At 36.4% G+C, this 23,296-nt stretch overlaps 1 protein-coding gene across 3 annotated transcripts in view; it reads right to left on the reverse strand.

Moving 5' to 3' along the window:
- Positions 1–407: 407 nt before the first annotated feature.
- Positions 408–23,296, reverse strand: part of AGFG1 (ArfGAP with FG repeats 1) — a 36,957-nt gene continuing 14,068 nt past the window's right edge. The window contains exons 6-14 of one of the 3 annotated variants that reach the window (XM_083363702.1): positions 22,556–22,675; positions 21,954–22,028; positions 17,750–17,950; positions 11,962–12,142; positions 10,485–10,564; positions 6,826–6,918; positions 4,610–4,765; positions 3,537–3,628; positions 408–2,953 (exon numbers count right to left, since the gene is read on the reverse strand). In XM_083363702.1, the coding sequence (XP_083219828.1) occupies positions 2,894–2,953; positions 3,537–3,628; positions 4,610–4,765; positions 6,826–6,918; positions 10,485–10,564; positions 11,962–12,142; positions 17,750–17,950; positions 21,954–22,028; positions 22,556–22,675 (1,058 nt within the window). In that variant the 3' untranslated portion in view covers positions 408–2,893. The remainder of the gene's footprint in view (positions 2,954–3,536; positions 3,629–4,609; positions 4,766–6,825; positions 6,919–10,484; positions 10,565–11,961; positions 12,143–17,749; positions 17,951–21,953; positions 22,029–22,555; positions 22,676–23,296) is intronic. The other 2 variants (XM_083363703.1, XM_083363704.1) reach the window with 2 other exon arrangements.

Here is a 23,296-nt window from a genome sequence, read left to right on the forward strand (position 1 = left end):
AAAATCTTCAATAAGACACAGTTGATTTTTTAAAAATAGGCACACAGTACTGGAAATGCAAGGTTTCCAGTAGCAAAGTAAAGCCCAATTAAAACTTAATACAATTGCCCAGTCACCAATTTGAATATCAGAACATATTGCCTCCAATATTTAAATATTATCTAAATATAGCAGCACAGAGTATAGGATTTCCGAAAAACTCATCTGATCCAACAGCCAAAATTATATTAGTAATTTTTTTGCAAAAATTCTTTGTGCCCATTAAGATGTGCATCCATTAGATTCCAATTGGTTGGACATGTTTTACTAGGGAGCTCAATGAGGATGAGTATTGTACTGTTATCTCCATTTATTCATCTGCCACTGTGAATTCCAGGATTCTCTCTATCGAACAGTACTATGCCAACTGGTGCTTGCAGTTACATGCTGCAAGGCTGCTTTATTCATAATACACACATATTGAATTTCAATTTTAAAAAAAACAGTTGTTCAATGTAAATATTACTCAGAAAATGAAAATAATTTCTAGAAAAAGCATAGAAAAGTCTTGTTATCTGAAACAAAAATTCAACATGAGGATTATACTAAGTTCAACAGTAAAAATTCCACCTTATCCTTAAGCATTGATACAATGATTTTTTAAAACTTTGAAATGAAAAGCAGCAAAGAAGGAAAATTCTTGCTCTTAAAAATTCAAGGCATCTAAGTGAATGCATTATATTCCCATTCTCCACCCCAACAGAGCAAACAGCAGTCAAGAGGGTAGAAACACAGTACCAAGAATGAGTTAAAAACATTTTCCTACAGAATTATTGTTCCATTAAAAAGCTGATGCTCTTCAGTTTTTTAAAAAAACAACTGTGACTCTTTGCTGACTCTTATGCCACATTCTGTATACAGGTGTAGTTTAAATTGCAATTTCAAGGATTTTCTCACCCAAATTCCTGCAATTAATGTATGTATGCATGCATGAAGATGACATATTTTTTCATGATTTAAAATGACTAGAAAGCTCTTAACTTGACTCCATTCATCTTTTCATCAAGATGCACTCACTGAAACTAAGACAAATTTGTATACACTGGAACACACAAAATGGCCTTTTGGGGCCGTAACCCGATTCAGCATCACCACAGTGTAGCAAATTTCTAAACAAAATATTGTGTTTGTTTTTAAGCTATCTCGCTCAAAAAGGCTACAGAAAATCCAGAAATCTACTAACCTGGTAATTCCAGACAGAAACTAGTAATTTACCAAACATTCTCTTTATCCCAATTTCCATTTTCCTATTAAATATCTTAGAGGAAACTTTTTGATAAATCCTTTACTTTACAGTACTTTACATTCTACCCAAAGTATATTATATGTAGGGATGTACTATTTCAATATCCCAAATAGTCTTGTCCACTAGCAAGGATATCAAGTACTATTTTTATATTCCAAATTAATGCCAATAACAATCTGAAGCAATGTGTTTAAATTCCACAAAGAGAACACCTTCCCCTCCCCATTAATCAACCTACTTGAGAGAAATTCAGATCTTTTCTGTATTCATTCACCCTGGTACATGAATCATCTTTGTTCAAATTTTCAGGTCACTCAACTTTATGAAGTAATGGCATGCCGCAGTATTACACTGTGTGTGGATTTATATTTGTCACCATAACATAATTGCATATAAAATTTGTATTTCTATTGACAAACATCAAATATTTGAGTTACAAATTATCTAAAATGTATAGAAACATTGCTCTCTCAGCTTTCATCAATAAATGCTAAATACACTGCCATGGCATTTACCTTGCAAATAACTACTGTACAATAATTCTACTGGTAAGGAGCACAATATTCATTCAAAATCCATAGTATGCATATCCATACCGAAGCTAAAGTTTGGTTTTATTAAGTATTTGCTGGCTGTTTGGTTTCAATAAAGCTGCAAAATCAATCTTACCAACTTGTTTTAACTAATAAGAATCAGCAATTACTGCAAGTTGAAATGAAGAAACATTTAAACAACAATGAAATGAAAATATTCTCTACTAATTTTAAATTAGATTTGTTAGACAGTTTTCAAAATAAAGGCAATTTCATATTTTACTGACTGATCAGTAGTTATATTCCTATTGTTAACAGGATGTACTGTTAACAGTTTGCAACCTTACTGATACAGCCAAGGATATAATGCAATTTCAAAATTTTGTCAATGATTTTGAAAATTAATAAAATTGGTTAGTGCAAATGCTGACAAACAACAAACTTTTTTAATATTTATTTTTTCCACCTGCAATCTGTAGCAAAACATGATCAGCTTTATTATGCAGACAAGTATCCCTCCACATTATATAGAATTTAGGCATGTATAAATAGAAGAGTTCTTCAGGGAAGGGAAAAAAAACACTTCAAGAAATGAATAAAACTTCAGTTCTGAATTCATAAATCTCAACAAGCAATGTTAAATGATATAGGCCATTCATTCCAAGATATATGACAGCACCTTAAACTGGCTGATCTATTTCTCCCAGTAACATTTTTCACATAACAGTGTGTTAAAAGTTACAAATACTGATATGCACAAATAACTAATTCCTAAGAGAAAAATATGTACAATACTGCAGCATAATGAATGATATCTGCAATAACTTAATATTAGCCAATTTTAATATACATGATACTATTAACATTCTCCTGCCATTGCACAAGAAAGGATGTTACCACAGTCCCATGTTTTGTACATCACCTGGTGTTCCTTGGTTTTAATACACAATGCAGACTTTTTTTTCCTGAAAGACTTATTTTGTGTTTAAAGCTAAGGTCAGTGAAACAAGACAACAGTGCAAGAGGCATAGAGATGTTATGTGATCACATAGAGTTCTTTTAAGTGTCTGTAAGGCTATAAGAAAGGATTAGTTGATGAGCTTCCTGTTGGAAAAGGCCCCGTTACTGCTCCTGCCTAAAAGAAGAAAAGAGAGAGAAATCTCACAAAAAATAATTACACATGTATCGTGACAAAAAGTTCAAATGTAAATTATATGAATAGTTGTAAGAGTTTGAGCAATTCAGCAAACAAATAATGTCTTAATGGTAGTGCTTTTATTCCTGCTGTGCGTGTGTGTATGTATGTGTGTGTGTATAATTTCAAAATATGAACTATATTTCTGTACAGCTATCAAAATCATTTTTTCTCAATATATGACTTTTTACAGTGCTTATTCTCTCTACTCTCAAGATTGATGAAAACCAAAACATTGTCTCTTTAAATTATTACATTAACAATTTAAAATCATATTTATATAATTTAACATTCAGTTTTTAGATGATCCAATTTTTCAATTTCAATCAAATGAGGACCATATTACACACAATAAAATTAAATAAAAGATTAAATATAAGTAATCTAAAATATCCCACAGAAAGTTGTATGTTTAGGATTTGAGGTTTTTTTTTTTGGTAATTTTGTTTTTGGTATCCTTTTAAGGGCAAGATATGTATATGAATTAAAAGACCCATAAATCTAACCCATAGTATTCACTTACCATAAAAGGATTACTGGAGACTCCAACAGCTGTAACTTGCCCAAATGGGGTTACTACTGATTTTCCTTGTCCAAACGCAGCAAAACCAGTACCTTTGCAATAAAATTCCAAGTTACCTCTAGACCAGATGTCAAGTATCACATTATGCATATACTCCATTCCCAAAAATCAGTCCCTTAATCACTGAATCAAATATTTTATTCCAATCAAAATGTTATCCCATATATTAATATATATTAAAAGTAAATTGAAAATGGAATTACATAGTCGACTTGCACCATTCATTTCGTTACAACATTGAAAAAAGTGACTGATGTTTGTTTTTCACATGACTGAAAATTTAATAAAAATTACATATGGACCAAATATGATTCTGGCCATCTGTTCTAACTCTCCTAAATTCAATCAAGTTGTCAGGTCTTTTTTGTGATAGCCCTCCCCCCCTTTGAATACATTTTCCCTACTTGCATTTTGGTAAACTTTTAAGACCAAAGTACGGTTTTGTTATTATAGTTTTTATTTAATTATACTTTAGTGCTGATGTTTTTAAGCTTTGCTGTATAAGCCCAAAGCTGGTATGACTGTGTGGCTCACAAGTGCTTAAATAAATAAAAATAAATATTATGCATATAGTTTGATCAGGTGTCTCCATATACAGGTAGTTCTTGTTTTATGACAATTGAGCTTAAACCTTCTGTTGCTAAGTGAGACAGTTGTGAAGTGAGTTTTGCCCCATTTTACAACTTTTCCTGCCATAGTTGTTAAGTGAATCACCGCTGTTGTTAGTAACACTTTGCTTGTCAGAAATTGGGAAAAGGTGATCACATGACCCCGGGACACTGCAACCATCATAAATATGAGTCAGTTGCCAAGCATCTAAATTTTGATCACATTACCATGGGGAAGCTGCAATGGTTGCAAGTATGAAAAAACAGTCGTAAGTCACTTTTTTAGTGCTGTTGTAACTTCAAACAATCACTAAATAAACTGATATAAATTATAAACCTGGAAAATGAATTGTTTTAAAATAACCACAGTATTCTTCAAACGAAATGTAGTATGCAAGCATTTACCGTTAGGTTGCTGAGTGAAAGCAGCCTGAGGAAAAGCTGCCTGAGCTGGGAATGCAGGCTGCTGGAAGTTACCACTAAAACTAGTAGGAAGACTGTATGAGGCAGTTGTTCCAAATCCTGCAGGCATACTCATGGAGGCTGTGCCAAATGTTGTTGCTGATGGAAGAAACAATAGCAGTCAATTATTTGTGTTCAACTTTTATTAATATGTCATACTAAAAAGCGTTTGAACAGAATTCTTTGTGCAGCAGCCAGCCACATGGCTAGCCTTAAAACCATTAAACTTCTAGATTTTATTGACATATAACCAAAACTTGTCTGGACTGCTCCTTTAACTTAATATATCATTTGCCACTACGTCATTGAAGGTATTTTCATTTTTGGGAAATAGGAAGGCTACATAACACTAGTTTTTGATGTTTTTAATAGAGAATAATTAAAGAACAGAGAAAATTTCTAGAGCATCATGAAATCATGTAACTCATTAAAGAAAAAGCAATTTGACAATAATTAACCTTATAAAAGTTAGAACTCTGTAGAAATTCTAACAAACTGCTTCAGCTGCAAACTAAATTCTCTTTGGATCACAGCATTGACCAAGAACCATGTTCCACTTTAACAGACTATATCAATAAATATTCATTCTTAAAACTGCAACTAACACTATTTTTCTTTTTCTTGAAAGGTAGAAATGAAAGAAAATTGTTCATGAATCACTTTCTTGAATTTTGGATTGAGTATGTAAAGGATATTATCTAATTATTGCATATGAACAATTTTAAATTTTGCAGTTCTGTGTTTCCATATAAAAATTATGTTGTAGAGATCTGGCATAACTTTATCAATACATCCATCAATCAATAGTTATGGCTAGCCAAGAAAGACATGATGAAAGCGCTTATTGTGGAATAAATAGGCACACAAATATAAAATAGACAAGATACAGATAGAAGACCAACAAAGCTTACACAAGCCATTATTAGCAGGGAAGATAACTAAGTGTACTTGCTAATACAGCAAAACCAAACACATTGTGACAAGCCACAATGGTTTGACATCATTAGTATCACTAAAGGTATTAGGAGTACAAGCTTCAAAACTTATTTTAAACTTTCTACATATGTGACCATGGAGGTAAAATGTAGCAACTTTAGCACAATTAATTGAGAGCAAGTCCCAATGAAATTAATGGCACATATTTCTGAAAACACGTGCTTAGGACAGAGGTGTTAAATTTACAGTAAGTAATGTGTTAATGCATATCTAAAGTCAATCACCATCCATGCCCACTCCATTTCATGATATGGAAGGAAGGTTGAAAAAGTTGTACATGCAAAGGAACTTGTAACTGCAGTAAGCTTTCACAAGCAAATAAAAAATTAGCCACCTGAAATTTGTATAAAATGTGGCCACCTACCAAAGTGAGCCTGAGGAAATATATGAGAGTGAAATGCTCCTGAAAGGCCTTATGAGAAGTCACAGAAAGACCAGATATTGTCAATTTATTTATAAACAATTTATGCAGTTGATAACACGTAATCACTTTATCAAAACTTCATGAATTTGTTTTGAAGTTATTTCCCAAAACATTGAAACAGATGTTTTAACAGCACAAGTTAATTCCTTCAGTGTAGAGATTATATTAGCTTTACAACACATAAGTGCCCCCCCCAAATCAAAGAATATCAGTTAAATATGTAAAAAAATTCAAACAAAGTATTTTACAAGAGTATTTTTTTTTAATCCCATTTATATCCTGCCCTTCTCCGAAGACTCAGGGCGGCTTACAATCTAAGCACAATCAATGTGCTTAGCAATAGCCTTCATTCTATGTATATGCCTGCTTATTAGGGCTTTTGGGTGGGCCCCAAGCGGCATTATTACAAAGTCAGCTTATTGCGCCCAACAATCTGGGTCCTCATTTAGTAGCATAAGTACCTGATTTACAAACATCTTATTAAATAGGTTTAACCTTCAAAAAGCAATTAAAGGGATTTAGTTAATCTATGCATATTGCTTAATTCATAACTGGTCAACCCAAAATAACACTCATGAGATTTCATAACTAATTTCACATGTACATCTTTAGTACAAAGTTATATTTACCACATGTATATATAAGCATCTTCAACAAATACCACAAAGCTATAAATGTGTACCTGTTAAAAACAACAAAAATTGCTATCAAACATAACTATAGATATATTTTTCCTAACCTGCTGCTCCTCGGCTGGTGGTTTGGAATGGATTTGTTGGTGCTGCTACTGCAGCTACAGGTGCAGCCACAAATGGATTTGTGGATGGTGTTGCTGAAAAATGAAGCACTGGCATTGAGAAAAGGATATGGTTTTTACAGAATTGCTTATATAAACAACATGGCAAATCAGTTATAAGTTATCTTTTAATCAATGAGGTAATATATTCGTATTCTGCTTAATACACCAACTTAGACCCAAGACTGTTACCTGTGCAACAAAGAAATTGGAATTAACTATAGTTTTGTATTTTATCTGAATTAGGATCTCATAGTTATCAGTTGTGAAAGAAATCAAATCATTACTTGCAGGAGCTGCAGAATACAAAAGTTCATCTCTTAGTCTACAAAGATTAAATCATCATTACAAATTGCCCATTTTCTTTTTTTTTAATTTTTATTAAATTTTAAAAACATGAATAAAAGTAAACAAGGAGGAATAACAAAATAAAAAAGAATCAGAAAGCAAAATAAAAGTTCAAAACAAAGGAAAAAAGAATGAATCTGGCTTCTGGCTTTCTTTCGTACAGATATAGATAAAAAAAACATCTGACTCTTAGTTTAAAATTAGCAATAGTCTCATTATTTCTAAAAATCAAAATTAGATTTCTCTTAGTTTCTCTCACAAAGTCCAAAAGTAGCTTCATTAATCATCCCTGTCTTTTAAAATACAACCAAATTCCTCTTCATCCATTTTCTATACACTTATTTTTAAATCTATAACTTCCTTATTAATGAGTAAAGATCCAATAAAAATTGACAAAAATACCTAATAACATATAGCCCCCTTTTCATTTAGTTTACGTTCTTCCATTGCCCACTTATCAATTAAACATTACCAAAAAAAACCCCTTTATTAGGTATCAAAAACTAATCCATTACTCCATTAGATATTTCCAAAAAACCCACTATCCAATCCAGATAACCATTTCAACATCACCAGATATAAGGACTCATCATTTAACCATTTTTTTGTTAGTTGCGAAGTCGTGTCCGACCCATCGCGACCCTATGGACGATGTTCCTCCAGGCCTTCCTGTCCTCTACCATCTTCTGGAGTCCATTTAAGCTCACGCCTGCTGCTTCAGTGACTCCATCCAGCCACCTCATTCTCTGTCGTCCCCTTCTTCTATTGCCCTCAATCTTTCCCAGCATTAGGCTCTTCTCCAGTGAGTCCTTCCTTCTCATTAGGTGGCCAAAGTATTTGAGTTTTAGCTTCAGGATCTGGCCTTCATTTAACCATAACCATATATAAAACCAAGTTTATATATTTTTCCTTCTTTTTCTCAAACATGCTTAAATTCCATAAATAAAATCCTAACTCCTGATTTCTTCTGGTATCTTTTCTTCTTCTCCCTGAAATTATTTCAAATTCCATTTCTAGCTTCCATGAAGTAACTCCAATAAATCTTATATTTCAAATTGAAAGCATAACCCCAAATATCTTTTTCACTGTTTGAATGATCTTCCAGTTGCATTTGTATGTGCAATGAATCCATCTTAGTTGCCTTCAGAGTCATGTGTTCATCATTAGTAATAACTTCTGGTTCAGTACAGAGTTAAAAAGTTCAGGCATTTCACAGGTCAATAAATAAAATATTTCCTTTAAAGTAGCCATCTTGTTCTCTGGTAATCAACTTTCAAGGTTTTATTTTACAATTGATATGTAAACAAGGCAGCTTTCCCAAACAAGTTCTTTCTATTCACTCTTTCCAAAAAGGAAATCCTTTGTTTATAAATCCAACCAATCAGTGGCAAGGTAGAGAAAATTAAAAAAACAAAAACCAATGCCATTCAGAAGCTTCAGACTGTAATCCCACAATGCAGATTTATTTAAAAGGAAGTTTTCAATTGTCAGACACAGAAAACTGATGGCACAAAAAGATCATGTGGTCCATCGAGACTGCCCTTTGAGTTTTTAACAATAGCACTTACTTATATATTCCCCCATAGTGCTTTACAGCACTCTATGGGTGGTTCACAATCCCAGCATATTGCCCCCAACAATTTGGTTCCTCATTTTATGAAAGGCTGCATTAATATTGAGCTGGTCAGGATAGAACTCCACACTGTGGGTAGATTTAGTGCACTACTGCACCACCACAGCACAGTGTTTTTGGTTTTTTTTTTAAAAAAATTATTATTTCTAATTATTATTTTTTATTTTTTTTATTTTTGCCAGATGATTGACATGTGTTTATCCCAAGCATGTTTAAAGTTACTGATAATTAACTTACTATCTCTGCTGCAACTTGGTTCCAAGCTCTCACTACTCTTTCTGCAAACTAATACTTTCTAACATTACTTTTGAACTTCCCTCCTGTCAGTTTGAGGTTATGTCCCCATGTTCTTGATTTCTACTTAATAATGAAAACAATGCCTACTAGTATTTAATTCACACCCTTATTTAACTGTTTCAATATATTGAACTGTTCCCCCTTTCCCTTTTGTCCTCCAGAGTGTACATATTCAGTTTCTCTAATCTCTCCTGATATGTTTTATCCTTCAGACCTTGAATAATTTCTGTTGCCAGTCTCTGGACTTGCTCAGTCTTATCAATATCTTTTTTAAAGAGAAGTGCTCAGAATTGGACATGGTATTCTAAATGGGGTCTGACTAAAGCACTATATAGCAGGAATAGGGGTGATCCCTCTAGTGATGCATCCCAGAAGTTTGTTTGCCTTCACTACTAACTGGCCACACTATTTACTTATTTTGCAGTCATCTACTCTTTGGTCCTTCCGCCGTGACCTGAAGACATGGATGTTCCAAAAATTGGGCCTGGACTGACTGTAGTTTTAAATTTGGTTTTACTGGGCCTATTGTTATGTATTTACTTCATTGTTTAATTCTTTTTTAAATTGTGTATTTTATGTTTTTAACTTTTTATTGTTGTGAGCCGCCCTGAGTCCTTAGGGAGAAGGGCGGCATATAAATTTAATAAATTCAAATTCAAATTCTGTTGTTCTGTTTTCAGTCTTTCAAAAATAAAGTTCTTTCTATTTGAGTATTTTAAGCTCTTTAATTTCCAATTTTTTGTAAGCCCGAAAAGTATAAATTTCCAATGTTTCAATCTAACTGTAGCGCCAGTAATACAGTCACCAAAATGAAGTACTAAATCTATTCCAAAAATTAAGTCTCTCCGTAACTGCAAAAATTAATAAATCCCAAAAGTGATTTAGAAATTAGCTTGATTTAGTGATTCAGCTTCACAGCAGCGTGAACTTGATGAAGATCCTATCTCCTATTATTCAACTCACAAGTCAATCAAAGAAACAATTCACTCTCAAGGAGTGACAATCCAGAGGACAAATGGGCCAACTTCTGGTGGTTTTCTCCTTCAATCTGGAAAAGAAGAAGGCCCTCCTGCTGTGCAGTAAATAAATCTATGACCTTGTCTCCCAAGAGTGTTGGAAACAATAAACTGCCATTCTCCCACCAGAAGTCTCTCCATTTTGTTTCTTATATAAAGCACACTGGTTTAGATCATGAAGAGATACAAATTGTCTCAGAGGTAGTCTTAGCTTAAATGCATTTCTATACCTATTGATGGATACTAACTAAAATATAATCATGCAATCTTCAGACATTGTTTAGAAAGATTATATAATAATATAATACCTCCAAATTGAGTAGGAACACTGGATGATGCAGGCTGCGTCTGTGTATTAGCACCAACTGGAACTGTTCCAAAAGCATTACTGGAAATAATTCATATTCATCAGTTGTACATTTGTACATTTTCAGCTAATCATTGTACATGAAACATAAAATTCAGCTTAACTGAGCTTTAGAGAGAATCTGATTTGATTTGATTTGCAATCATTTTCAAAATGATGTTAAATAAAATTAAAAATTGTGACCTCCAGGTAGCTAGTAAGATGCATAGAAAATGAAACCGGTAAGAAATTAAATTCAGAACAAAAGTTTTGTTTTATTTGACAGGAATGTCAATAAAGATGACATGTATTTTCCTATTAAGAGAGCATAAGATTAAAATTAAAAGAGGATTACAAATATAAACATTCATAAAACTTAAGATACTAGAAATGTTAATGATTAATCTTGAAAAAGTCTAGTTTCTAGTTTGTTCCAACTTGACAGTATTTTTGGCAGGTTTTTGAGCTACTACAGGTAGTCCTCAACTTATGCCTGTTTAATCAGCAACCATTCAAAATTACAACAGTACTCAATAAAGGGATTAATGACCTGTACTCAAAGTTATGGCCCCTGCAGTACCCTGTGAAAATGGGAACAAAATTAGAATGTTTGGCAATCTGCCTGCCCTTACAATTATCTGCAGACACAACAGCGGCCCCACCCACCTATCTTCCTCCTCATCCTGGCCTGTATCCCATCCCTTGGGCCTATTTCCCAGCTGGCTGGGTCCCAACACACCCTGGGGCCTCCTCTCTGTTTGCTTACCTTTTCTGAAGATCACATTTGAGATCACTTTGCTTACCTTTTCTGAAGATCACATTTGAGAAAGAGAAGGGGATAATCCACCGTGCCCTCCCTACAGTACACAGAGGCATGTGGTGCCATACCAGAAGTAGGCACTATTCTGAGAGCAGCCACAATTCTTAGACCACAGGACAGAAAGGGAAGAACAAGTGCCTCAGGAGGTCCTGGGAGGCCCTGGGCAAGCCATATGAGGGTTGAGAAGGTGCTACAATGCTGTCTCTGAAGGCCTCCCCCAACCTGTACTCCACTTAATCACTGCAATGTGGAGAGCATGGATTGTGATTGGTAAGCAAAGTGTATGGATACCTTGCTTAATGAACACCATGACTTACGACCATAATTATAGGCTCAATTGTAGTTGTAAGTTGAGGACTACCTGTATTTTCGCAGGCAACAGTATATTTCTCATTTCAGGATAAGATATGGGAGCAAAGACAATATAATTCTTGAGATGGAAATGAGCTATGGATCTATTCTAATAATGGTTTGTTCTTGTTGACACTCATGGAATCAAAAGTATCTGATTTTTCAGGTTTTTTAAAAAACCAACATTGCACATTAAAATGATGCCATTTCATGTTTGGTTTGTTTAAACACAAATGATTTACATTAAATTTTTATCAGGAAAGACTACCTGCTAACATTACTGGTGGAAGTATATGCGTTACTAGTGGTTGCCGTGGAGCTGAACACACTGTCCAATTCTGCTAGAGCTGCATACTTGTCTGAAGATGTACTTGTATGACTTGGAGCTGACACAGCAGGAGCTGCTGGTCCTGTACTGGCAGCAAAACCATTTCCTTGCTCGTTACCACCTAAGAAAAGAAGTACCGCATTAAACATTCACACAATATTTCACAATGCAAGTTAGCCAATTCTCTAGAAGTATTAGAGAATAAGATTTTTTTAAAAAAAACAAAACAAACACAAGATCATATTTTCAATAAAAGACTTTTTGGGAAGGAAAGAGATTTATTTTTCAAATATTTTATATACATAGCCACTTATTCATCTTTTTTGAGAAGGAAAAAAGCTGTACAAGAGTTCCCAATCAGGAAAATTCTAAATTAATGCCACACAACTACAAATAACATATACTTAAGATTAAATAGATGAGACAATATTGTAGGCTCTGCACACATTTTATGGCTTTCATGTAGATAACTAGTTTTAATTCTCATTGATGCAGTTAAACTGAACATATAAAACATAGCTATAATTTCTATAATCCAGCAACGGATAAAAAAAATTCCATGTAACTGTGTGAAAAAATGGCCTGAGCCAAACAAATAGCTGCTACACGTGAATGGTTCGTCACAATGTGAAAACCATGTGGATAACCATTTGTGTGCTGATTTTGACTTGATGGTACAAAAAATGAAAAGAATATCACTGCACATTGGAAACAGGAAACTTCAAAGAAAAACATTTCATCTCCACTGATATGATTCTAGAAGAAATAAAACTGTTTTCTTTCAATGCATAGATCAGCATTATATTTAAGGTTATTATATCATACACACACACACTCCCCTTCATGGATTACTGCCTTGTGCTGGCAAAGGGGCTGGCGTAATTCAATGAAGCTATGAGTATGCCGTGCAGGGCCACCCAAGACCGACAGGTCATAGCAGAGAGTTCTGACAAAATATGATCCACTGGAGAAGGAAATGGCAACCCACTCCAGTATCTTTGCCACGGAAAACCTATGGACAGTACCAAAAGGCAAAGCGATATGACACTGGAAGATGAGCCCCTCAGGTCGGAAGGCGTCCAATATGCTACTGGGGGAGAGCAGAGAGCGAGTACTACTAGCGCCAGAAAGAATGAAGCGACTGGGCCAAAGCTGAAAGGACGCGAACTAAAATGGACAGGAGTGGGTGAATTTAATTCAGATGACCATCAGGTATACTACTGCGGGCAAGAATCCCTCGGAAGAAATGGAGTAGCCTTCATAGTCAATAAAAGAGCAAGAAAAGCAATACTGGGATACAATCCCAAAAATGACAGAATGATCTCAGTTCAAATCCAAGGCAAACCATTCAATATCACAGTAGTCCAAGTCTATGCCCCAACCACCAGTGCTGAAGAGGATGAAATTGACCAGTTCTATGAAGCCCTACAGCATCTTATAGAACTAACACCAAAAAATGATGTCCTTATCATTATGGGGGACTGGAATGCTAAAGTAGGAAGCCAAAAGATAACCGGAATAACAGGCAAGTTTGGCCTTGGAGTATAAAATGTAGCAGGGCACAGGCTGACAGAATTTTGTCAAGAGAATACGATGGTCATCGCAAACACTCTTTTCCAACAACCCAAGAGACGGCTCTACACATGGACATCACCAGACGGTCAACACAGAAATCAGATTGACTATGTGCTCTGCAGCCAAAGATGGAAACGCTCTATACCAGGGGTGTTAAACTCAATTTCATTGAGGGCCACATCAGCACTGCAGTTGCCCTCAAGGGGCCGGGTGGGTATGGCCTACTGGGTGGGCGTGTCCTACTGGGTGGGCGTGGCTAAAGTACGTATGGCCTACTGGGTGGGCATGGCCAGCTCTACATCGTTGGCATCAAGGGTGCCTATGGGGGCCTGGGCAGGAGTGGGACAGATCTGAGGGTCTCTGGTAGAAGGAGGGTATCTGGGCCAGGGCCAAGGCAGTGGGGGCCGTTCCCTCACTGTTTCCAGGATGGCTTTGTGGGCCACATGAAACCACTTTGCGGGCCGAATCCGGCCCCCGGGCCTTGTGTTTGACATGTCTGCTCTATACAGTCAGTAAAAACAAGACCAGGAGCTGACTGTGGCTCAAGCCATGAGCTTCTCGTTGCAAAATTTAGGCTTAAACTGAAGAAAGTAGGGAAAAGCACTAGGCCACTCAGATATGAACTAAATCATATCCCTGATAAATACACAGTAGAGGTGACAAATAGATTTAAGGAATTAGATCTGATAGACAGAGTGCCTGAAGAACTATGGACAGAGGTTCGCAACATTGTACAAGTAGCAACTAAAACCATCCCAAAGAAAAAGAAATGCAAGGAAGCAAAATGGCTGTGTGAGGAAGTTTTGCAAATAGCTGAGGAAAGGAGGAAAGCGAAAGGCAAAGGAGAAAAAGAAAGATACACCCAACTGAATGCAGAATTCCAGAGAATAGCTAGAAGAGATAAGAATGCCTTCTTAAATGAACAGTGCAAAGAAATAGAAAGAAACAATAGAACAAGGAGGACCAGAGATCTCTTCAAAAAAATTGGAGAGATGAAGGGAACGTTTAACGCAAAAATAGGCATGATAAAGGACCAAAATGGCAGGGACCTAACAGAGGCAGAAGAGATTAAGAAGAGGTGGCAAAATTACACAGAAGAACTATACAAGAGTGAGCTTAACGTCCCTGATAACCACGATGAGGTGGTCACTGACCTCGAGCCAGACATCCTAGAATGTGAGGTGAAGTGGGCCTTAGAAAAACTGAGCAACAACAAAGCTAGTGGAGGTGACAGTATTCCAGCTGAGCTATTCAAAATCTTAAAAGACGATGCAGTAAAAGTGCTACACTCAATTTGCCAGCAAATTTGTAAAACTCAACAGTGGCCACAGGATTGGAAAAGATCAGTTTAAATTCCAATTCCAAAGAAAGGCAGTGCCAAAGAATGTTCAAACTATCGCACTACTGCACTCATTTCACACGCTAGTAAAGTTATGCTTAAAATCCTACAAGCAAGACTCCAGCAGTATGTGGATCGAGAACTACCAGAAGTACAGGCAGGATTTCGAAGAGGCAGAGGAACTAGAGATCAAATTGCCAACACACACTGGATCATGGAGAAAACTAGGGAGTTCCAGAAAAACATCTACTTCTACTTCATTGACTATGCTAAAGCCTTTGTGTGGATCACAACAAACTGTGGCAAGTTCTTAAAGAGATGGGAGTACCAGACCATCTTATTTGTCTCTTGAGAAACCTATATGCGGGTCAAGAAGCAACACTGAGAACTGGACACGGAACCACTGATTGGTTCAAAATTGGGAATGAGTCCGGCAAGGCTGTATACTGTCGCCCTGCCTATTTAACTTATATGCAGAGCACATCATGAGAAAGGCAGGGCTACATGAATCAAAAGTTGGAATTAAGATTGCTGGGAGAAATATAAACAACCTAGGATATGCAGATAATAACACACTAATGGCAGAAAGTGAAGAAGAACTAAAGAGCCTCTTGTTGCGGGTGAAGAAGGAGAGTGCAAAACTTGGGTTGAAACTTAACATTAAGAAAACCAAGATCATGGCATCCGGCCCTCTCAATTCCTGGCAAATAGATGGGGAAGAAATGGAGGTAGTGACAGATTTTATTTTCTTGGGCTCCAAGATCACTGCAGATGGGGACTGTAGCCAAGAAATTAAAAGACGCTTGGTCCTGGGGAGGAAAGCAATGGCAAATTTAGACAGCACACTAAAAAGCAGAGACATCACCCTGTCCACAAAAGTGCGTATAGTCAAGGCTATGGTCTTCCCAGTTGCAATGTATGGCAGTGAAAGTTGGACCATAAGAAAGGCTGAGCACCAAAGAATTGAGGCCTTTGAACTATGGTGCTGGAGAAGACTCCTGTGAGTCCCCTGGACTGCAAGGCGATCAAACTGGTCAGTCCTATAGGAGATCAACCCTGACTGCTTTTTAGAAGGCCAGATCCTAAAGTTGAAACTCAAATACTTTGGCCACCTAATGAGAAGGAAGGACTCACTGGAGAAGAGCCTAATGCTGGGAAAGATTGAGGGCAAGAGAAGAAAGGGGCGACAGAGAATGAGGTGGCTGGATGGAGTCACTGCAGCAGTAGGCGTGTGCTTAAATGGACTCCAGAAGATGGTAGAGGACAGGAAGGCCTGGAGGAACATTGTCCATGGGGTTGCGATGGGTCAGACACGACTTCACAGCTAACAACAACAACACATATACACACACACGACTGGTAGGTGCTTTAAGATTCTTTAGTTCCATAAAGTGAATTTTGTGTACCATATATTTATAGAGTTTTCTTCCAGCAATTAAAAAACTATGGTTTTTCTTGATTATCCAGAATATTTTAAACATGCTTGATTTGACAAATACACTTGCTTGGCTTAAGTTAAGATAAAATTCCAGAAGAAGGAACTACTGTAAGTTTCAAATAAGGACTATTTAGGTATATAAAAATCAAAACCAATTTGGTTAGATAATAGATAATCTTGCTTATAGATTTACAGCTACATAGGGCAACAACAAAACTAATTAAACAATCAAACTTGAAAGATTGCAGTTGGTGGCTGCAAATAAGAAAACCTGTGAACTGCCCTGAGAAACTTATTATAGCGATGTGTCCATCTATATACATGTATACACTCACCTTCACATATAGGTAGTCCTTGATATACGTTTCCATTGTTAAGCAAGACAGTTGTTAAGTGACTCATTTTATGACTTTTTGGCCATGGTTAAGTGACTCACTGAAATTATTAAGTGAATCATGCGGTCTTTAAGCAAATCTGGCTTCCCCCATTGACTCTGCTTGTCAGAAGCTCCCTAAGAAGGTTTCAAATGACAATCCAAAGACCCTGGGATGCTGCAACCATTGTAAATACATGCCGGTTGCCAAACACCTAATTTGACCACATGGCTGTGTGGATGCTGCAGTAGTCATAAGTGTGAAAACTGATTGTAACTGACTTTTTACCTTTCACAATTTCACTGCTGGCTTCTCCATTGGTCAAAAGTTGGAAGAGAACTACTCATATGTGAAATCATGCAACCGCAGGATGATGTAACAGTCATAAATGCCACTGGTTGTGAAGTGCCTAAATCTCAAACACATGACTGCAGGGATGCTGCAACACTCATAAATTTACTTTTTCAGCATCATTGTAACTTTGAATGGTTACTAAATGGGGCAGTCATTAAGTGAGAAGTACCTGTATAACGAGGTGTATTTTTTTTAGCAATTTCATCGAGAACAAATGGTAAAATGATTTAAAAACAAACAGAATAAAGATTTTTCTGAATTTATGCACAAAACCCTATGATTGCTACAATTACCATGTGCTGAAATTCTTGATAACTATACTGTAAAAAATCTAGTGCCTCAGACACAGAACTTGTTCAATAGCTGGTAGAACAGAAATAGACTCTGATGCATTATATCAAAGAAAAAACAGTACATATCAATATTTTTATTATATTACCCTTATTGTCACCAGAATAACTAAGTTTGCATAAATTCCAGTGCCTCAAACTTGCAAGTAACATGGTTCAGGTTTTATAGGCAACATTGGTATTGATTGTTCATAATAGGAATTACTAAAAATCTCATGGAATTTAATGTACATCACAGAACAAACTATAGCCATGATAAATAGTGTAAGAGAACAGGTCAAAGAATAAGAATTAGTACCTTGCCCTGTGAAGATATTATCTAAATTAGCAAGAGCTGCATATTTATCTGCTGACTGGAGACATGGTTTATTCACTACAGCTTTACTGGCTGCAGTTATGTTGCTCTGAGAACCACCGAAGGCTCCAAAATCAGCACTGGAGGATTTGGGGAAGTTATCAAAGTGTGCAAAGTTAGCATTCACTGATCCAGCGCTCCCACCTGCAACAAAATAAGTTAAAAAGTTTTCAAGCTCATTGAAAGTCTCTTCAAATGTATCTGGTGACCATGTGTTCTAATGTACTTATAGGTCACACTTTTTATAAAGTTTCTCTATTTCAAAATCTTGATTGGTTAAAACAGGTATTTTAAATTCCAAATCTGGAAGCCCTAGCCTTATCAGCCTCAGATCAGAGTGATGGAAATGCATGTTGCAGCAAAACTAGCCTCAACAATTCACACAAACATGGTTTTGTTTTAGGCTCTTATCTCTTTCTGCAACTAAATTAAATTGAAATTCCTTTAATAAAAGAATATTTGATAAGTTCCGATAAACAGCACGTCTTTAATTTATTAAAAAAAACTATTAAATTAAGAAGTAAATATATCACTTCATATCAATTTAGCATGGTCTAATTTCTTTATAATTTTTAATACTATATTACTATGAAGAACTAAAAGCAGGAGAGCTAAAGAGGAGTGAATTATATTATTAGGGAACAAAATCCTCATGACTACTTCTGGCAATCAAATATTCAATGTTTTAAACTTTAAACTGCAAAAGTGAATGCTAATGTTTGGTGCTTGATTACACAGCTCTCTTTCCCTTTGAAGAGATTAGTACACGCAGTCTTCTTCCACAAAAATAAGAGATGAAAAACTGTGACATTCAGATGCTACTAAATTATAACTCCTAACATCTTCACTACTAGTCACAATGGTTTGAGCCACTGGAAGTTGTAAGTTAGTGATTATTTTGCTGGCTGTGGATTGGGTAAGGAAATTATAAAAATATTTGAAAGGCCAGACTGGGTTCTACATCAAAACAAATACTCTGTATTATAACAAGCTAGAATAAATAGCAACAATAACATCATCCAAAAACAATTCACTGCTGGATAGAGGCCTTTTCATTAAAGGTCAGGGTAAAAAATCTATTACTCTAGTCCAGTGCAGGTTGCTAGATATGTTTTCGTTTACCCACTGAAGGGCTGAGAGAGAGTAACTGGTCCGAAAGGCTACCAGCCAATTTCTATGCTTAAGGAAGGGCTAGGCTAGAACTTGCATGTTTCCACCCTGTTCAGGTCTTTAACACTGTATCACATTGGTTCTCAAACCCCAGAATATCACTTTTTAATTTATTTACATAATTTATAAGGCCACCCAATTAGGAAACTGTGATTCTGAGTGACTAACATGGGATTGAAACATAAAAGAAGGTAAACAATAAAAATAAAAATTGAAAAACTCAGCATAAAACACTTACAGAGATCAAAAACATTTACTAGACTGGTTCATCCAACATCCTGGCCTAATGCTGGAGAAAAAAACAGGTTTTTCAAACTTTATAGAACACTAACACAATTGGGCTCATTTGAAACTCAAGGGTCATATTATTCCAATGGGCAGGTGCTGTGACAGAGACAGATGACACTAGTTCATAGAGGAAACCTAAGTATGTCCACTCTCTCGGATCTCATGGGATTGGCAGACATAGACAGTGATAGGCAATCCCAACTTGGACTTGTGCTATGAAAGGCTTTGTAAGCGATAATCAGTATCACAAATTACAACCCCAAACCAGTGTAGTTCATGATATTACATGTACAAACCAAGGTGCACCCACCACCACCTATGCTGCAGGATTTTCAGCCAACCAACTGTCCTGCATAGGATGGAATTGTGGAAATGTCCCTTTTGCCATAGTAGTCACCTGTTCTTCAAACAAGAACCACGAGTACAAGACAACCTTCAAAGTACATGCTAGTTCTGTATGGGAGAGTGGGACTCCATTCAGAACTAAAGACGGAAAACCTCCAGCTTCCGGTATCCCAAAAACCACAGCCACTTACCATAGCTGATCTGAAGCACATGTATCCCCATCCATACCCCCTTAGCCTCCAAACACTGGGGAAAACTGATAGCACCATTTGACCAGCCCTGGTCACAGATAGATAGCTGTGTATCCTCATCTAATTGATATTAATCCTGTGGCTATGGATGACCTTACCAAGCAGCTTCATATAAATGCTGAATAGGAGATGAGAGTGTAAAGCCCTGTAGATGCTGCAAAGCAGGGGTGTAGGGCCGAATCTTTTCCCGCACTAGCATCAACTGGAACTGGTCCCAGAAAAAAAGACAACTAACTTTCCCCTAACCTTAACTTTCTGAAGTCAATCCAGAAGGACACTATGTTCAGTGCTGTTGAAAACCATTGAAAGATCAAGGAAGGCCAGGATGGATGTGCTGCCTCCTTACTGATCCCACCAAAAGTCGTATACTTATATATCAATGTTTTCAGCACTATATCCCGATCTGAAACACAACTACCTTCACAGGAACTTCTCCAGTCATAATCATCTCCTCCCTAAAGGATGCATTCACTACTTTGTGGATATAACTACACATCATCTCCTAGGAACTCTTGACCAACCATGAGGGTTGTAGATCTAATATTCAGGTGGCTGCTTTCCCACCTCAAGGCCCCTGTTCATCTTATCAGAAATATCACAAAAACATATCACAGTCAATCCCAAAGGACCCGAACAGCTGATCCAATTCAGAGTGGATCCAAGTGACTTTATCCAACACATGTACTAAATAGTCTTCAGAGCCTTGCAGATGTTCCTCAGAACCTCCTTTACCCAGGAGGGACCAGATCACCTTGAACAGGGCTACCAGCCCTGTTTGTGGACATGATAAAGAGCAGAAAAATAAAGAGCTGCTCTTATCATCATGAGGTAATCCTTAATAAATGTTTTCTGTTTCTCCCCAGGATCCTCTTCTCCCATTTCAACTGCCAGGGTTACTCTAAAAACTAGGAACTTTTCAGAATCCACAGCAGAATCCTATAGGCACATATGTTACAAGGCTGTTCCAAGCAATGAATAAAGCCTCAGCTGAGCTGCGCAGAGCTTCAGAGAAGACTCTAAATTCCTCTGAAACCCAAAGGAATCCATCAGGCACCTGGGACAGACCAATCAGATGGATTCTTCCATTCTGTAGTACAGACCAGCTACAGATAACTCCCAAGGCTACCTGGGAGTGATCTGCCCACAAGAACGGACAATAACATCTCTCAACTACAGATCATATTGTCTGCGCCTGAGATAAAGAACAGTTCTATAACCATAACTGCTACCGTGAACTGATCCTTCAGTAATCTGCAGGAAACGCGTGGTGACTATGAACTCCCAAGCCAATCTCACCTTGTCCCAGGGAAAGGCAAATTAAAGCCCCTCACCGCCCAAGTACTAAATTTTGGAAATTCTACTAGCAACCTGACCATAGCATCAAACAGTTCATAGCAGGGCTGATGAACAGTAGCAGAAATCCCATTTGATCTCTAGAGTCAACTATCATTATCAACCGTTTTCATACCCTGTTATCTGCAGAGCAGTGCTGCTAAAAGCTACCAAGTCTCTTGGTTAATTATGATAACTCCACTGCCCTTGCCCTGAGTCATGGCTGGTGTGAACATTTCTAAGAGGGGAACACCTCCCATAGTGTGCAGGAATGTTTTGGTGATATATTCTAGGCTGGTCCTCTCATCCATTATCAGATTGTGGAGGATGGGAACTAGTATTATTAAAGGCTGATCTGGCATTTGGCAGCAGCTGCAAAAAGCCTTGGCCAATAAAGGTCCAAAGACAGGCATAGGAACCAGGACAGGAGGCTGGAATGTGGAACCAATGATATATAAAAATTGAACTATATTATACAATAACCTGAAATGCTTGAGATTTCTGTGAATGCTAAAAATTGTATTACATTTTCCACTTATTTGCATAAAGAAAACCATTGTAACTATGACTTTTACTCTCTACATTTGGTGGGATATATTCTCAAGTGCAAGTAAGCCAATGTACTAATAGCAAGCATGTATTATTAGGTAGCATCTTTTGAAGAAGAACAAGTAAGAAAACCTGAACATGATACAGTGGAAATGAGATAAAATGTCACTATAAATTAAATGAGCTGAGTTTCCCACCTTGGTGGAACTTACTGCGCATAGACTGGCCAGGGAAAGCAGAAGTAGTAAAGTCACCAAAACTGCAGCTAGATGAAAGCGTTCTGAACGCTGGACAGCCAGAAATTGTGTGAGGGGTTAAAGTTAACAGAAAGGAAAAACAAAAAATTTAAAAGAAATCTTAAGCGTTTTTAAACAAGGAAAATGAAACAGAAAAGTGATCAACCACCGATCAAGACATACCAATTAACATTCCAGGAAAAATTATCACAGCATAAAACAAATAAAGAGGAAGAAAACAATAGTCCTTACACATGAGGTATTTTAGCCAAACCAATGTATCCTGGTTCAGGAAAAAAAAGATTTTTAACTTAGATATGATCCAATATTTTTCCAATAAATAGTATTTACATCATGTGTAGGAGTAATTCAAAAGCTATAATATAAAATCTTCATGCATGAACACAACCCACACCAAATATAGCAAAAGAAAAGAAACATCCATTTTTCAGGTTTCCCCAGAGCTTCAGATTATGTGCGTTAAGACAAGTAGATACAAGGAGATCTAAGAAATATTCCAACTATAATGTCCAGATTAGTTTATATTAAGAGAATTAACAACATTAGAGCATTTCTACCTGTATTTTGGTGCTGAAAAGCAGACTGACTTGCTGTGGGGAAACCACCAAAATTACTCGAAGCATTAGACTGTCCAAATGCATCAAAGTTTGCAAAACCTGCGTTTGCAGAGTTCTGCGCTGTAAAGTGCAAATGAACAAAAATATGTTAATGATATGAAAACAAAAGATAAACTGAACAGAACACGATAACTATACTTTAGGATAACTATACTATTTGAAAATACAATGTACAGGACAAACATTTTCTTATATATATTTTGCAAACCTATCCTATATGGAAATGGCTGTTCTTTTAATTCTATTTATATATAAAATATTTTAGATCTAATATGACAACAGAAATGAAAATACCATTCTGTGATCTCATTATTATACTATACCCTGGTTATTACTAATTTTCTTTCTGAAACCCCACAAATTAATTTTAAGAAAAATAAATTATACATATTGCTAAGCCATAATGGTGTTATTTTTTAGCTTACTAAAATGGAATTAGGTATGCTTTGCAAACCATAAATCTATTATATAAGATGAATTCACATATTGTTCTAATCCAAAATAAAATAACATAGTTCAACATTCAGGGTAGAGGTGCATCCTGGCCAGATGCTGTTCCTGACACCTACCCAGAATATAGTAACAGCAATAGCAGTAACAATAGCACTTAGACTTATATACTGCTCCATAATGCTTTACAGCCCTCTCTACGCGATTTACAGAGTCAGCCTATTGCCCCCA

This window comes from Vipera ursinii (genome assembly GCF_947247035.1).
Source record: "Vipera ursinii genome assembly, chromosome: 5".
Lineage (NCBI taxonomy): Eukaryota > Metazoa > Chordata > Lepidosauria > Squamata > Viperidae > Vipera > Vipera ursinii.